Source organism: Haliotis cracherodii, unplaced genomic scaffold (assembly GCF_022045235.1).
Source record: "Haliotis cracherodii isolate W230 unplaced genomic scaffold, xgHalCrac1.p SCAF_7, whole genome shotgun sequence".
NCBI lineage: Eukaryota > Metazoa > Mollusca > Gastropoda > Lepetellida > Haliotidae > Haliotis > Haliotis cracherodii.
The window spans coordinates 28,591,978-28,608,359 of NW_027266330.1; the positions used below are offsets into that span (position 1 = coordinate 28,591,978).

General features: G+C 45.2%; 1 protein-coding gene across 1 annotated transcript in view; it reads right to left on the minus strand.

The window, feature by feature from the left end:
- LOC139447343 (peroxisomal ATPase PEX1-like) overlaps positions 1-16,382 on the minus strand; it is a 63,097-nt gene that overhangs the window by 35,971 nt on the left and 10,744 nt on the right. The window contains exons 5-14 of the mRNA XM_071228648.1: positions 15,056-16,197; positions 14,719-14,842; positions 13,311-13,524; positions 10,748-10,980; positions 9,631-9,801; positions 6,780-6,934; positions 5,153-5,324; positions 3,478-3,665; positions 836-970; positions 31-95 (exon numbers count right to left, since the gene is read on the minus strand). Of these exons, the coding sequence (XP_071084749.1) occupies positions 31-95; positions 836-970; positions 3,478-3,665; positions 5,153-5,324; positions 6,780-6,934; positions 9,631-9,801; positions 10,748-10,980; positions 13,311-13,524; positions 14,719-14,842; positions 15,056-16,197 (2,599 nt within the window). The remainder of the gene's footprint in view (positions 1-30; positions 96-835; positions 971-3,477; positions 3,666-5,152; positions 5,325-6,779; positions 6,935-9,630; positions 9,802-10,747; positions 10,981-13,310; positions 13,525-14,718; positions 14,843-15,055; positions 16,198-16,382) is intronic.

Consider the following 16,382-nt stretch of genomic DNA (forward strand, 5'->3'; position numbering starts at 1 on the left):
ATTCCAGAAATTCCAGGACTCAGTTCCTACCTTGTGAAGAGATCTCGTACTGCCTGCTCACTGGCGCCAATGTACTTGCTGAGTAACTCCGGCCCCTGGGAGAATAACAAACACATGTACAGATTAAGCATGAAGTGTTTCCACACAAACGATACTATAATCCTTAAGCTTAGTGAGTTCATTGTGTTTTATGCCGACTTGATAGTGAGTGAGTGAGTGAGTTAACGTCGCTTTTAACAGTATTCCAGTTATATCACGGCGTGTCAGCTTAATGTGGGAGGAAAGCCAGAAGTAATGCAGGTCCCAGACGTTTACCACTTCAGTGAAACCCACGAGCACGGGTATGGTGCTGACAAACCTAGAAAGGTAATCCGGGTAAACCAGGATTCGAACCCCAAATCATAGATTTCTGGCTTGCCCAGGGGACGTAACTCTGCGCCTTAGACGACTGCCACTTGAAAAGTAGCGTGTCATCTTGGTGTGGGAGGAAAGGTCATGAGATTTTGGTTTCAGAGGTTTCCCACGATGGTGAAACCATCAATGGTACTGAGAAACCTGGAAACATAAACAGGGCAAATTCGAACCCAGAATCTAAGGTTCTGCCATGCCTAAAGGAAGCAACAAATTGCTGTGCCTAAGATGAGTGGACACCGGTGCCCTCTCCCATATGAGTGTGCTACTTTACTGCCGGACTCTCACAGATCGACTGTGATTGTAAAGGACTTTTAGCATGGGCAAAGTGCAAGCAGGGTCAGTTGTGATGTAAGAAGTTTGATTCTTTAACAAGAGATGATCAGTGGACATATACATCTGTGTCTCTGTATGTCCATCATACCTTGATGCTGATGAAGTTGAGGCCACACTCTTTAGCAACGACCCCTGCCAGCAGTGTCTTCCCCGTCCCCGGAGCTCCATACAGCAACAGCCCCGACCGCAGACGAAGCGGGCAGTTCAGGAACAGTTGTGGGTACTGCAGAAGAGAGAGAGAGAGGGTACTGTGGGTACTGCAGCACAGAGAGAAAGGGCACTGTGGGTGCTGCAGCAGGGAGAGAGGGTACTGTGGGTACTGCAGCAGAGAGACAGAGGGTACTATGGGTACTGCAGCACAAAGAGAGAGAGCAGTGTGGGACTGCATCAGAGAGAGACAGAGGGTACTGTGGGGGCTGCAGCAGAGAGACAGAGGGGTACTGTGGGTACTGCATCAGAGAGAGAGGGTACTTTCGGTACTTCAGCACAGAGAGAGGGTACTTTGGGTACTGCAGCAGAGAGAGAAAGGGCACTGTGGGTGCTGCAGCAGAGAGAGAAAGGGCACTGTGGGTGCTGCAGCAGAGAGAGAGGGTACTGTGGGTACTGCAGCAGAGAGAGAAAGGGCACTGTGGGTGCTGCAGCAGAGAGAGAAAGGGCACTGTGGGTGCTGCAGCACAGAGAGAGGGTACTTTGGGTACTGCAGCAGAGAGAGAAAGGGCACTGTGGGTGCTGCAGCAGAGAGAGAGGGTACTGTGGGTACTGCAGCAGAGAGACAGGGTACTGTGGGTACTGCAGCACAAAGAGAGAGAGCAGTGTGGGACTGCAGCAGAGAGAGACAGAGGGTACTGTGGGGGCTGCAGCAGAGAGACAGAGAGGTACTGTGGGTACTGCATCAGAGAGAGAGGGTACTTTCGGTACTTCAGCACAGAGAGAGGGTACTTTGGGTACTGCAGCAGAGAGAGAGAGGGTACTGTGGATACTGCAGCAGAGAGAGGGAGGGTACTGTGGAAACTGCAGCACAGAGAGAGGGTACTTTGGGTACTGCAGCACAGAGAGAGAGGTACTTTGGGTACTGCAGCACAGAGAGAGAGGTACTTTGGGTACTGCAGCAGAGAGAGAGGGCACTTTGGGTACTGCAGCACAGAGAGAGAGGTAGTGTGGATACTGCAGCAGAGAGAGGGGGTACTTTGGGTACTGCAGCAGAGAGAGAGAGGGTACTGTGGTTACTGCAGCAGAGAGAGGGAGGGTACTGTGGAAACTGCAGCACAGAGAGAGGGTACTTTGGGTACTGCAGCACAGAGAGAGAGGTACTTTGGGTACTGCAGCAGAGAGAGGGTACTGCAGCACAGAGAGAGAGGTACTTTGGGTACTGCAGCAGAGAGAGAGAGAGGTACTTTGGGTACTGCAGCAGAGAGAGAGAGGGGTACTGTGGATACTGCAGCAGACAGAGGAGGTACTGTAGGTACTTCAACAGAGTGAGAGGGTATTGTGGGTACTGCAGCAGAGAGAGAGAGGGTATTGTGGATACAGCAGCAGAGAGAGAGAGAGAGGGTTCTGTTGGTACTGCAGCAGAGAGAAGGAGGGTACTGTGGGTACTGCAGCAGAGAGAGGGAGGGTATTGTGGATACAGCAGCAGAGAGAGAGAGGTACTGTGGGTACTGCAGCAGAGAGTGAGGGTACTTTGGGTACTGCAGCACAGAGAGAGAGGGTTCTGTTGGTACTGCAGCAGAGAGAGGGAGGGTACTGTGGGTACTGCAGCAGAGAGAGGGAGGGTATTGTGGATACAGCAGCAGAGAGAGAGAGGTACTGTGGGTACTGCAGCAGAGTCAGAGGGTACTTTGGGTACTGCAGCACAGAGAGAGAGGGTTCTGTTGGTACTGCAGCAGAGAGAGGGAGGGTACTGTGGGTACTGCAGCAGAGAGAGGGAGGGTACTGTGGGTACTGCAGCAGAGAGAGAGGTACTGTGGGTGCTGCAGCACAGAGAGAGAGAGGGTACTGTGGGTACTGCAGCACACACAGAGGGTACTGTGGGTGCTGCAGCACACACAGAGGGTACTGTGGGTACTGCAGCAGAGAGAGGGAGGGTACTGTGGGTACTGTAGACTAACATTTTGTCCTGGAAATGCAGTTATCTTCCTTAAAAATATATATATATCTACAAAATAAAAAGTAATAATCCAAACGGAGCCCAGTACAAAGTGTAAAGTCTAGACTTGCCAAATCACTCTAGACTTGAGTTGGATTCAATTATAATTTATTCTATAAGGTCTGTGAGACAGACTCAGAGTATTGCAGCACAGGGACAGACACAGTTAAAAAGTGTAGGTAACCTTCCCACTTTGAAGGTGGGAGCCCCGATACCTTCCGGAAACCTTCAAAACAAATTGTCAAAAATTGAGGGGTGCATTTTGTTCAAATAACTGTGAAACACATAATCAAATATTTGAAACTTAACAAGAAAATTGAAAAGGTATCCGGAAGATTTCCGGAAGGTATCTGGGTCAGATTCAAAGTAGGAAGGTTAACGGAAGATTTCTGCTGCGTTTCTCGGAAAACAGAAACCTACACCTTTTTTGCTGTGGGAGGGTACTAGTTTTGGGTGTAGCCGACAAAGTGAGGGTTGCAGTATAGTTTGCTGGCCTGGACCTGACTACGTACAGACCACAGTGATCTGGCTGGAATATCGCTGACTACAGCACTAAACACATCAACCTCCAGCATCCGGCTCACCTTGGACGGCCACTGCAGCGTCTCCATCAGCATCTTCTTCACCTCCGTCAGTCCACCAACGTCCTCCCAGCCGCGGTCCCCGGCCACATGGAGCTGGATGTTCCTGATAGACGCTGGGCGGAACCCCTCCAGGGCGACGTCAAACTCCACCTGCGTCAGGCACATCTCCTCATTCTTGTTGACCGAGGCTGAAAGGGAGGACATACAGATTATGCCTATATTTGTCTCCTCCATCTGTATAGCACAGTCTCAGTAAAACCAAGGCAGTATCCTTCTCTTGATAAAGTCTTAACACAGATTTTGTAAACAGTTACACCACGCATAGGTGATTTCTTTAAGTGGGTCAGCCAATCAAAATACATGCATCTGTAGGGAGGGGGAAAGATGGTGCGGTTCGGGCAGGGGCTGTGTGGTGTCGGGGGGCAATCAAGTTACAAGAAATCTGTAGGGTGGGATGAGAGGGTGTGGTGTCAGTGTGGTCTGGCATATGTAGGTTGGGGAAAGATGGTGTAGGGTATCTGTGTGGAGTGGGGTGGGGCTGTGTGGTGTGGGTCAGCCAGTCCATATACAGGCATCTGTAGGGTGGGGTGGGGCTGTGTGGTGTGGGGTTGGATGTGTGGGGTGTGTTGGGGTTGTGTGGTGTGGGTCAACCAATCCATATACAGGCATCTGTAGGGTGGGACAAGATGGTGCAGTGAGGGGTGGGGCTGTGTGGGGTGGGGCTGTGTGGTGTGGGGTTGGATGTGTGGGGTGTGATGGGGTTGTGTGGTGTGGGTCAACCAATCCATATACAGGCATCTGTAGGGTGGGACAAGATGGTGCAGTGAGGGGTGGGGCTGTGTGGTGTGGGGTTGGATGTGTGGGGTGTGTTGGGGTTGTGTGGTGTGGGTCAACCAATCCATATACAGGCATCTGTAGGGTGGGACAAGATGGTGCAGTGAGGGGTGGGGCTGTGTGGTGTGGGGTTGGATGTGTGGTGTGGGGTGGGGTTGGGTGGGGTTGTGTGGTGTGGGTCAACCAATCCATATACAGGCATCTGTAGGGTGGGTCAAGATGGTGCAGTGAGGGGTGGGGCTGTGTGGTGTGGGGTTGGATGTGTGGGGTGTGTTGGGGCTGTGAGGTGTTGGGTGGGGTTGTGTGGTGTGGTTCTGTCAATCTATAAACAGGCATCTGTAGGGTGGGGTGAGATGGTGCGGTGAGGGGTGGGGGCTGTGTGATGTGGGGTGAGCAATCAAGTTACAAGCATCTGTAGGGTGGGGTGAGATGGGGTGGTGTGGTGTTGGATTAGATTGGGCAGTGTTGTGAGGGCCGGCTAATCGTTAGACAGACTTCTGTAGGGTGGGGCAAGATGGTTGATTGGTTGGTTTGTTGTTTAACGCCTCACACAGCAAAATTTCAGCTATATGACGGCGGTCTTTAAATAATCAAGTCTGGACCAGACAATCCAGTGATTGATATCATGAGCATTGATCCACGTAATTGGGATACAATAATGCAAGATGGTGTGGGGTGGCGCTGTGGGGTGGGTCAGCCAGGAAACCGAGAATTCAAACTCATGATCAGCAATTATAGGAAGCAACTCCACATGGAGTAGATGACACCTCAGACCACTGGACCACCTGGGTCCCTGCTCATATATCTTGTCCTGTTCACTGTGTGATGACGAGTGACTTACCATCCACAAGGAACTTGGCATGAATGGCCCTGTTGACAGCATGTTCGAGGTCACGAGCTACGAAGCCTTCTGTCTTGTTGATGATGTCGTCCATGTTTATGGCGTTGAATGTTGCTGAAGAAACGCACGTCTTGTTCCTGATGATGGAGGACATGATCTCTCTCCTCCCGACCTGCAGCAAACACAAGACACAGGCAATAGAGTCACATTCAATCTGGTCATCACTGTATGCGTCACAATCACTCTCAATCTTATTAAATTCAGATATCGTACTCCAATACAATACATCTCTCATTGAAGATATGAAGACACCACCATAGAAGGTCGCATCAGGTGGACACTGAGCGACCTTTGACTGCCCAATTTAGATGAAGGAAGCATGGGTTCTCGAGATATACATCAACAAAATCAGCGAGCCTGACCACCCAATACCGTTAATAGTCCCCTCTTATGCCAAGCATGAGTTGCTTAAGGCCAAATCTATTGCCACCATGACCATAAAATGAGATGCGCAGTAAAGAAGTGCACATGTAAAGGGAAGTAACTGTGTGCTATATTGGATTGCATTGTTTTTAAGTCTTAGGAATTTTTTTTTAAAAAATGAAAATGGAAACAAAAACAAAACGTGCAGCAGACTTTATGATGAAGGTGCCCAAGGACCAAGACTATTAATTTTTTTAGCCTAAAACGTCTGATTTAAAGAGATAACCTAGTGACTGTATCTATCAAAGAGTCAGTCAGTCTTCCAATGTGTCTTTTCAACTGGTCATTACATTACAGACATGACTAAAGTCTAGTTTAATCTGAGGCATGTAAGCAAGCAATCTCAATGAAACAACTCCTGTGCTCACTCAATAACAAATATACCGAATTCAATGTAATAAGCACCCAGGGCGCTCTCAAAATTAGAAATAGGGGACTCTTATTAGAATATTATTTTCGTGAAAAAAACAGGGATGAAAGATAAATTTCGTGGTTTAAGCTGACAGCCTGAAATGTTTATGTACGACAGATATATGTTTCTAGAAGTTAATTGGCCATAATTAAGCCTGCATATAACACACGAGTGCGTATTGTATGCGAATAAATAAGTCTTGTGAACATGATCAATCGGAAGGGGTGCTAATTGGGATTGTTCACTTGACAATATATTAGCAAATACCGCCGTGGGCGCTTATTAGAGCGGGACGCTTATTACGTCGAATACGGTACCTATGCCACCACATTGCATGATTTAAAGCTCTTCATTTGATTCATCTTCGTTGAAAACAGTCACACTTCGGTTAAATATGAGAGTTAATTTAGAAGCACCTGGGTGGTACTGAGAACCACATGGCCAATCAGAAGCCAAAGTGTGTGCCTTTTTGTAACTTTGTTTGTTTGATGGGTCACCTCTTACAACAAGCAGGGGTTGCTGAACCTGGCTCCTAATGGGGGCCCATCAGCAGTTAACATGTACCAAATTTCATTGTTAAAAGTTAGATCTGCACAAAACACAGTCCAAAATAGTCTATCAATTTGCAAACTTAAAAGAGGGAATTGTGCAATGGATTCACTCAAAATATAACTAGAATACCAAAATATTTCTAATTTCCTGTAGCAACAAGATAATTCTACCGACTCGTACCTTGTCCGGGGGATTGATTGAGACCGTCTCCTGGATGAAGTGGGCTCCTCGCGACGACATCAGACTAGGATGTAAGGAAGCAGTTGATTGGCTGGTGGCAATCACTGCTATGTGGCTGTCGTTGTTGATCTCAAACTTCACCAAACTCTGAATCACTGAAACAGTTTATCAACATTCTTACATCAGTTTATGCTACAACCTTCAGAGCCGAGCTGCGAAGGTAGAGCTCGTGCTCGTCACACCAAACCTACATATTGAATGGAACTTGTTCAGAAGTAAGGAGTGACCCCATCATTTTCTTGCATCCCCTGACCTACGATCCCTCTTCTACAGGTTTTGTGGAGCACTGACTGTTCAGTGGGATGAACATTGGTATATCTTTGTCTCTGGCTAAAATGATAAAAGTCTTGGTTCTCAGGCACCGCCCGCATCATCATAAAGTCTCCCACATGTTTTGTTTTATTTCCATTTTAAAATTTTTAAAAAAAATTAAGACTTAAAACAATGCGATGCAATTTAGCACGCAGTTACTTCCCTTTACTTCCACTGCTTTGCTGTGCATGTTGTGTTATGGTGAGGGAGGGAGTGAGTTTGGTTTTACGCTGCTTTTAGCAATATTCCAACAATATCACGGCAAGGGACACCAGAACTGGGCTTCACACATTGTACCCATGTCGGGAATCGAACCCAGGTCTTCGGCGCCACAGCGGCTCTCTCGTGTTATGGTCATGTCAGCAATAGGAGTTTGTATTCTTATTTATGTAGGGAGGCCCTTTCCAAGGTTGAAGGTACACAACTGTTTATTTGGTTACATGCCAGTTTCAACAAGCGAAAAAGAAAAAAAAACATCGAAAAAAGTACATGTATTTTAAAAAGTCATTGCCTGAGAACCAATTATTTTATTTTTTTAAGCCTTATAATCCCAAAGAGGCTTTCACAGGGAATATCGCGTTGGTGAGATGAAGATATCTCATTTTATTTCTTGTCTAAGAAGAGATCACCCATTTGATAAACAAACAGCTGTATTACACATTGTGTTGTTGGTTGGTTTGTTGTTTTACGCCGCACTCAGCAATATTCCAGCTATATGACGGCGGCCTGTAAATAATCGAATCTGGACCAGACAATCCAGTAATTAATATCATGAGCATCAATCCATGCAATTGGGATCGATGACAACCATCAACCAAGTCAGCGAGCCTGACCACCCGATCCCGTTAGTCGCCTTTTACAACAAGCATAGTCGCCTTTTACGGCAAGCATGGGTTGCTGAAGACCTATTCTACCCCGGAATCTTCACGGGTCACACACATTGTGTAATACCAAAGCACGTGCGTATGTACTGCAGGCACAAGTTTCACTAATCAATATTGAAAACTCCCAACATCCCTCGGTTTATTCAACGACATTGGTTGTAGAGATGATAGATCACTGAGAGGAGCTTATGCACACTCGTTGCAACCCAGGAATGTCATGTTACATGTCATGTTACATGACATTCTTTCGCCGGTGGGTTGTGCAACAAAATTCCACAAACTATGTCATAGATTATTGTGATGTGATTTTTAGTTTTGTGGTGGATTGCCCATCCACAAGGCCATCGTAAGGCAATAACAGTCCTAAGTCTATGAGTTACGATAACCTTAGCGCTAAGATAGCTTTGAGGAATGGACTCAGGAATTCTAAAGGTAGACTGTTGTATGGTATTAAATTAATTCGTGTCAACTTTTGACGTGTTTGAGGTATGATTCTGTTAAACTCAATAGAATTATGCTGTGGATCGCATTGATGTCTGCCTCCTCACAAACGACAGTGAAATTTTAAAAAAGTTATTGGCAGCAAGTAATAAATAAAATACTGAACTCGCTCTCGTATCTGATCACCTGTTTAATAAACATACAGCTGTAAAAGCGTGTGCTCCTGTACGGCGGGAACAGGTTCTACTAACGAACATTGAAAGTGCTCTCTTAAGTTATTAAACTGCATTGCGTGAGGAGATGATTGATCACTGAGAGGAGCTTATGCTAGGCTGACGTCACATGGCATTGTTTTGCCTGTGGATCTTGCAACAAAATTCTACAAATCACGTCATAGAATATTGTGACATGATTGTAAACTTTGTGGTGCAGGTCCTGTTCCACAAGGCGATCGTATTGCAGCGCAATGACAGTCATAAGTTTCAGTTAAAGTATGTGAGTAACGATAACCTTAGCGTTACGATAGCTTTGTGGAACATACGCCTGAATTCTAAAGGTAGACTGTTGTATGGTATTAAATTAACACATGTCAACTTTTAACGTGTTTAAAGTATTATTCTGCTAAACTCAAAAGGATTACGTTTTTGATCGTGTAGGTGTCTGCCTATTCATACACGACAGTGAAATTCTAATAAAAGGTTATAAATGGCAACTAATAAATAAATATACAATGTATCTCCTGGAATTAGTAGGAAATACCTCTACATTAAAATTGCATCACCAAAATTTGCAGGCCATTGTGATGTCATAGATTACCATGACATCACAGTCAAATGACATCACTTATCTCTCTGCTACTGAAGCTGGTCCGTTGTACTTTTTACACTCAAGACACTGGCTATTACTGTTTACAAACTAAAACAGCTGGAACAACGATTTTGGATGATAAATAGAATCTCACCCTTTTGATATCAAATATATCAACAGTTGGCAAGCCTTCGAGTTTTAAATCTTTATCAAAATACTTCACATCGAAAGACACTAAGGAGAGATTATCTGTGTCCATAATTTGAGAATGAATGCCAGAAACTTAACAAGATGAATCTCCCAAAATGCTTGGATATCAATCATAACAATGTCTGATGATGACTTACTCTCAGCCACTTTAGCAGCATACAGAGCTTCCCCGGACATCTCAGCTTCCGGACCAGAAGCAGCCCCTGCGATGACGTCCAGGTCGTCGAGGAAGATGACTGCCGGCTGCCGCCATGCTGCCTCATCAAACAGGTTCTCCAGCACTTTCTGCATGTTCTCAACACGCTTACCTGATGACAAGAGGGGTTAAGTCTTACTATATCAACTCCAAAGAGATGGATAAGAGATGGATACTAAAACTTATAAACGTCTTAAAGACCACATATGTCTGAGCGACTAAGTTTTTCTCACTTCTGGCAATATTCCAGGAATATCATGGCAAGGGACACCGGAAATGGGCTTCACACATTGTACCCATGTCGGGAATAGAACCCGGGTCTGGACCAGACAATCCAGTGATCGATATTTTGAGCAACGATCTACACTGTCTTGGAATGAAGACACACAGCCGAAGAGCCTGACCACTCGATCCATTTAGTCGCCTCTTATGACCAGCACAGGTTCCTGGGATCAAATCTGACCCAAAATCCCAAAGATGGACCTGAATAATTAGCATGTCAAAAATCAAGAAAACACTTCACATAGATTATACCTCAATATGCCCCAGAACCACCACAGACTCTTCAGATTTGTTTGTTTGTTGTTTAACGCCGCACTCAGCAGTATTCCAGCTATATGACGGCGGTCTGTAAATAATCGAGTCTGGACCAGACAATCCAGTGATAGATGTCATGAGCATCGATCCACGCAGTTGGGATACGATGACATGCATCAACCAAGTCAGCGAGCCTGACCATCCGATCCCGTTAGTCACCTCTTAGGACAAGCATAGTCGCCTTTTACGGCAAGCATGGGTTCCTGAAGACCTATTCTACCCCGGATCTTCACAGGTCGCAGCATAGGGAGAGATACAGTAAAAAAAGTGTTGGTAACCTTCCCACTTTCAATCTGGCCCGCATGCCTTCCGGAAACCGTCCCCAAAAAATATTTGAAGATTGCTGAAGCAATCCGGGAGGTTTCCAAAAGGTATCTGGACCTTTTACAGCAAGCATGGGTTGCTGAAGACCTGTTCTACCCCGGAACATCAGGGATCCAGAGTCTTCGAACAAGACTTACCTCTGAGAGGCTTACAGTCAATGACGGCAGTCTGTGCCATCACAGGTAGTTCGGCTAACTGCCTACAGAGGGCCTTCCCGAAGGAAGTCTTCCCCGATCCCTTTGGCCCAGTGATCAGCAGGATGCCATTATGAAGCCCAGGGCTGCTGGAGAACATGGTCTTGGACAGCTTCCTGGCACCCAGACAAGCCTCCAGGTGGTACAACGCCTGCTCCGCCAGTTTGTCGATTCCACTAAACACCAAATACAACAGTAATAACAGGGACTGAAAATCTCTCCAGATATTATCTAAGCGACATACAGTTGACTATTGTTCCACCTGTCCTAGATTTTTCCATCTTCCTGAGGCAAGGGAGTTAACTGACTTTATAAACCTCCAGTGACGTCATCCTATTGTTCTCTGGTTGGGTTAAATCTCATAAACAGGGACGCTGTGATGTCCCTGGGATTTTATATAATATCCCCGGGATTTTATAGGATATTCAAGTCATATTTGCTATATAATGTGTTATAAAATCCGATGGATTTTATATAATGTCCTGGGTATTTTACTGATACAACTTCGGTTCAGATTGTAACATGTAATGAAATGTAAAATCAAATGACAAATATTTTCTTTCTATTCCCGAGGATCGAACACGCAACCTTCTTATCTGTAGCCCAGTGAGTGTACCACAAGGCTACAGAGGCGTTGATAAATCACAGTGTTTTAAGGATGTCCTTTTCAAGATCCATACTGCAGCAACAGATATTTTACGCCCGTTTCCTAATGTTCATGGAAAGTATGTTCGAAACATAAAAATGTTGATAAATGTTGTTTTAAGTTTCTTTTTTCGGTTCATAAGTTAGATAAAACACTTCCCCTCGGATCGTTAGTGATATTTAAACCCCTTTCCCTCGGAAAATGCGGGTTTAAAATAACATAACAACCCTCGGACGTGTTTTATTCTATACATAAAAGTCCAGTTTCGACCCTTGCCTAAATAGGTGGAAATTTCGTGGCTCAATCTAAGCGCCATCGGTGGCTATTAAGGTTCATGTCCCTCCTATGTCCCTCCTATTGACCAATCAGATTCCACAATATGGCTGCGCCCAGTCCAGATAGACTAATCGATAATCAATATCTTTATAAAAAACATGAAAACATTTGAGAAAAAGTCTGTGTACTGTGTTGACAGTACACATGCTCTGCAAATCCTGCAATCAACCCAGATAAAATGTTAATTTCTTTTCTTTTCGCTCATTTGGAACTTAAAATTAGCACTTAAACCATTTGTTTTGCACTTTTCAACATATTTACTCACATCACAATACTATTGGACCGCCTCCGTGGTCTAAAGGTAGACCGTCTGCCCGGAGAGCGGAAGGTCCGGGGTTCGATCCCCAGCCGCGTCATACCAAAAGACGTTAAAAGATGGTACTTGTTGTTACCCTGTCTTGCGTTCGGCATTAAGGGGCTAAAACAAGTACTGCTCGGCTCGTAGTCAGTATACTGTGTCTGAGTGGGGTATTCATGTTAAACTGCGGCATGGTATCTCAGTGAGCTAGCACTATAAATCGGCATCAGTCCGGACTAGTACAAGCAGCCACACACACACACATACACGTGCATGCACGTCGCTATGTGCAATAATCTTGGACGCGACGTTAAACCCCATTTCACCTCACCTCACCTCACAATACTATTGGGGTTCCATACTAACAAAAATTGTCAGTTCTTCTGGATAATAACTTCATTTGCACCCTCCATGGACACTACCAAGGAACAGGCAGAACTTCAGGCCATATTGTAAATGGTGCCATTTTGCATAGTCCTAGAGCCAAAACTAATCACCAGGTTTTACTGTACCAAGTTCATGATTCTAACTCAATATGAACAATCCGGTCCTTTAGTGACACTTTGCTGCTCCACTAAACTAAAGGTTGTAGTCCCTGTGGACCTCCAAAATAAATCTCAGGTAAATCCCTGACATTAGCATACTGATGAGGTCCCCACTATGAGAGGACCTGGTGGTGCAGAGGGCACGACATATAGGATGAGATGGGTGAGTGAGGGAGAATAGTTTTATGCTGCTTTGAGCAATTTTCCAGCAATATATCAGTAGGGGAACACAAGAGGGCTTCACACATTGAAGGGGCGGTCGGGTAGCCTAGTGGTTAAAGCGTTCGCTCGTCACACCATAGACCCGGGTTCGATTCACGACATGGGTAAAATGTGCGAAGACCATTTCTGGTGTCCCCCGCCGTGATATTGCTGGAATATTGCTAAAAGCGGCACAAAACCAAACTCACTCACACAATGTACACATGGGAAATTAAACCCGGGTCTATGGCATCACGAGCAAACGCTTTAACCACTAGGCTGCCATTGGAGGAAATAAAAAAATCATCTACCACCTACATTAAATGTTTTCAATATTACGTTTAAAAAATGCTTCACCTAGGACTCACAATGTAAATTATTTGAATCCGTTCACAATTTGTATGCAACAATACCACGCAATATTCATCCAATAAAACCCGGAGCGATGTGCTGTCGTAGCATGCGATGTGATGTACCCACCCCAGATGTCTCAGTTGTATGACCGGGACCATGGGGTCAAAGTCCGACACAAATCGGAAGGGCAGGAAGGGGCTGATGATGGTGTCGTCTTTGGGAACATCCTTCTGCACCCCGATCACCATGTCGTCAATGTTCTCGGAGTGGAGGAACATGTACTGCTGTCGGCCATCATTCTCAACAGGGGTGAAGGTCAACTGTGCCTCAAGGTGAAGGCCTGCAAGATGGACACAGGCTTTGTGAGATGAAGGTGTTTTATCTGTTTGTTTGTTGTTTAACGCAGAACTCAGCAATATTCCAGCTATATGATGGCGGTCTGTAAAAATCGAGTCTGGACCAGACAATCCAGTGATTAATATCATGATCATCGATCCACGCAATTGGGATACGATGACATTCATCAAACAAGTCAGAAGCCTGACCACCCGATCCCATCAGTCACCTCTTACAACTAGCATAGTCACTTTTCACGCCAAGAATGGGTTGCTGAAGACCTATTCTACCCCGGATCTTTACGGGTCGAGATGAAGGTAAAGTAGATTGTTTTATGCCATTCAATAGTTTCCACAACTCAAAAATGTTTACAATCCTCAGATAGGCAACAAAGGTGGGTAAATAACTATAATCATAACAATCATGGCTACAAATCTTACCTTCAAATTGAAGTCTTACCTGCTTAATTCATGAACTTGTCAACTTCACAGCATAAATCATTATCTTGACATATTGCCAGAATAAATCAGTAACTTAATACTTGCCTTGCATTAATTAAGCTGGGTTTACTTACCTGCGTATATCATGAACTTGGTAACCTACCTGCATAAATCATGAACTTGGTTACCTACCCGCATAAATTATGAACTGGGATCAACTACCTGCATAAATCATGAACTTGGTCACCAACCTGCATAAATCATGAACTGGGATCAACTACCTGCATAAATCATGAAGTTGGTCACCTACCTGCATAAATCATGAACTGGGATCACCTACCTGCATAAATCATGAACTGGATCAACTACCTGCATAAATTATGAACTGGATCAACTACCTGCATAAATCATGAACTGGATCAACTACCTGCATAAATCATGAACTGGATCAACTACCTGCATAAATCATGAACTGGATCAACTACTTGCATAAATCATGAACTGGATCACCTACCTGCATTAATCATGAACTGGATCATGAACTGGATCACCTACCTGCATTAATCATGAACTGGATCAACTACCTGCATAAATCATGAACTGGATCAACTACCTGCATAAATCATGAACTGGATCACCTACCTGCATGAATCATGAACTGGATCAACTACATGCATAAATCATGAACTGGATCAACTACCTGCATAAATCATGAACTGGATGACTTACCTGCATAAATCATGAACTTGGTCACCTACCTGCATAAATCATGAACTTGACCATGATGCCCTGGAACACAACCAGCGAGTGTTCCTCATCTGTACAGTGTCGCACCCACGTCTTGAACGCCAGCACAATCATATGTGGGCTGACACGACGGGGCTAAAACGGGAAAAGGGGGTGGTTTGATAAGCCACATGCTTTTGAGGGGATTTTTTAAGGAGACTAGATATTTTTCAGCTACAGCGCCAAAAACCAGATAGCCTAACTACAAAAAAAACCACCTTGAAACAATGTATTTAATGGTTGACAATTTCTTATTTTTCATCACACTCTGGCAAATTGTTGTTGCAACACGAACACAGAACATCTTACCACAACAGACAGTGGGAAAAGCTGTAGCTTCCTCACTGTAACCGGCTCGGACTGGACTGTCTGCAACCAGACTCGTCCAGTTACATCCAGTTTCATCTGCCGTCTCAAAAGGTCGGGGACTATGACATGCCCACTGAGAAATGGCTGCTCCTGGAGCAGTCTCTCAACACAGTTTGTCCAGCGACTGTCACACAGCGATCCTTGTCTCTCAATGGTCACAACACGAACGATTGCACAGACATCCTCCTCCCCATCACTTTCCGGCGTTTCAGGGGCCCTCTTGACAGGAGGCTTGGCACCTTTCTTATCAGCACCTCCAGCAGACATTGTCCGTTTCACGTCCGATTTCTTTTTATCCTCCGTACCCGTTTCTTGGGGAGAAGAAAGCTTCCTCAGTTGTGCATAGAAGACTCGGGGAAGATTGGCCTGCACAAAGTTAGTCTCAGTTTGTTTTAAAACATCATCAACTTTAACAAACACCATCGACGGTTGAAACAGTTCTGGGGTGGCTGAACTTTGTTCCTTGCCTGTGGTCTGGTTGTCCGGCAGGAATTCTGGATCCAGAGTTGATGGTACATTCTTCATCTGGTGTTTCTTACGAGCCTTGGCTCTGGACAAAGACTTTGGCATGTTCTGTAGCACTGAGGTCTTCAGCAACTCTTCCGGATTGCACAAAAACTTCATTGCCTGAGTCCGGAACACAAAATTGTGTCGTTGTAAGACGAACGTTTCCTTCTCCTCTATCTCGAACGACGTTTTCTCCGTCTCCTTGTCGGACGTGTAATAGTCACTGATCGGTAACCACGAATACATATATGCCCAGAAATGCTCCATCATAGACGACTGACGTTTAATGAGACGTCTGGGTCCGCGTCTCTCGGTTTCGTTGGCTAGAGACATCTTCCTCACCGGTTCCTTCAGGTTGGCCTGGGTGTTGCCGGCATACATGCCCGGGTAGGGGTCACTCTTACTTTTCCTCTGTCGGAGAGATGTTTCTGGTCTTTTGCCATCCACTGGACCAGATTTTTTCCTTTCCTGGGATGACCTCCGGGCATCTGCAGCATGGTTCCTGATCTTGGGGGCCACAATAACCTCAGTGGCATTGTCTAGCACCGCGTAAGATGAGGATGGGTCCACGCTCACTGGAAACAGAACGTGACGTTTTGGTTTATTTTGTTTCCATTTTTTGTTTGTTTAATGCTGCATTTAGTAATACTGTAAATCTTGAAATAACGAGAGTGTGAATTACATGCGAAAAATGTGAGTGGTCTTCTTTTGCATTAGCTGTTTGATTGGATTAAGGTAAGGATATGCATCATTCCACTTG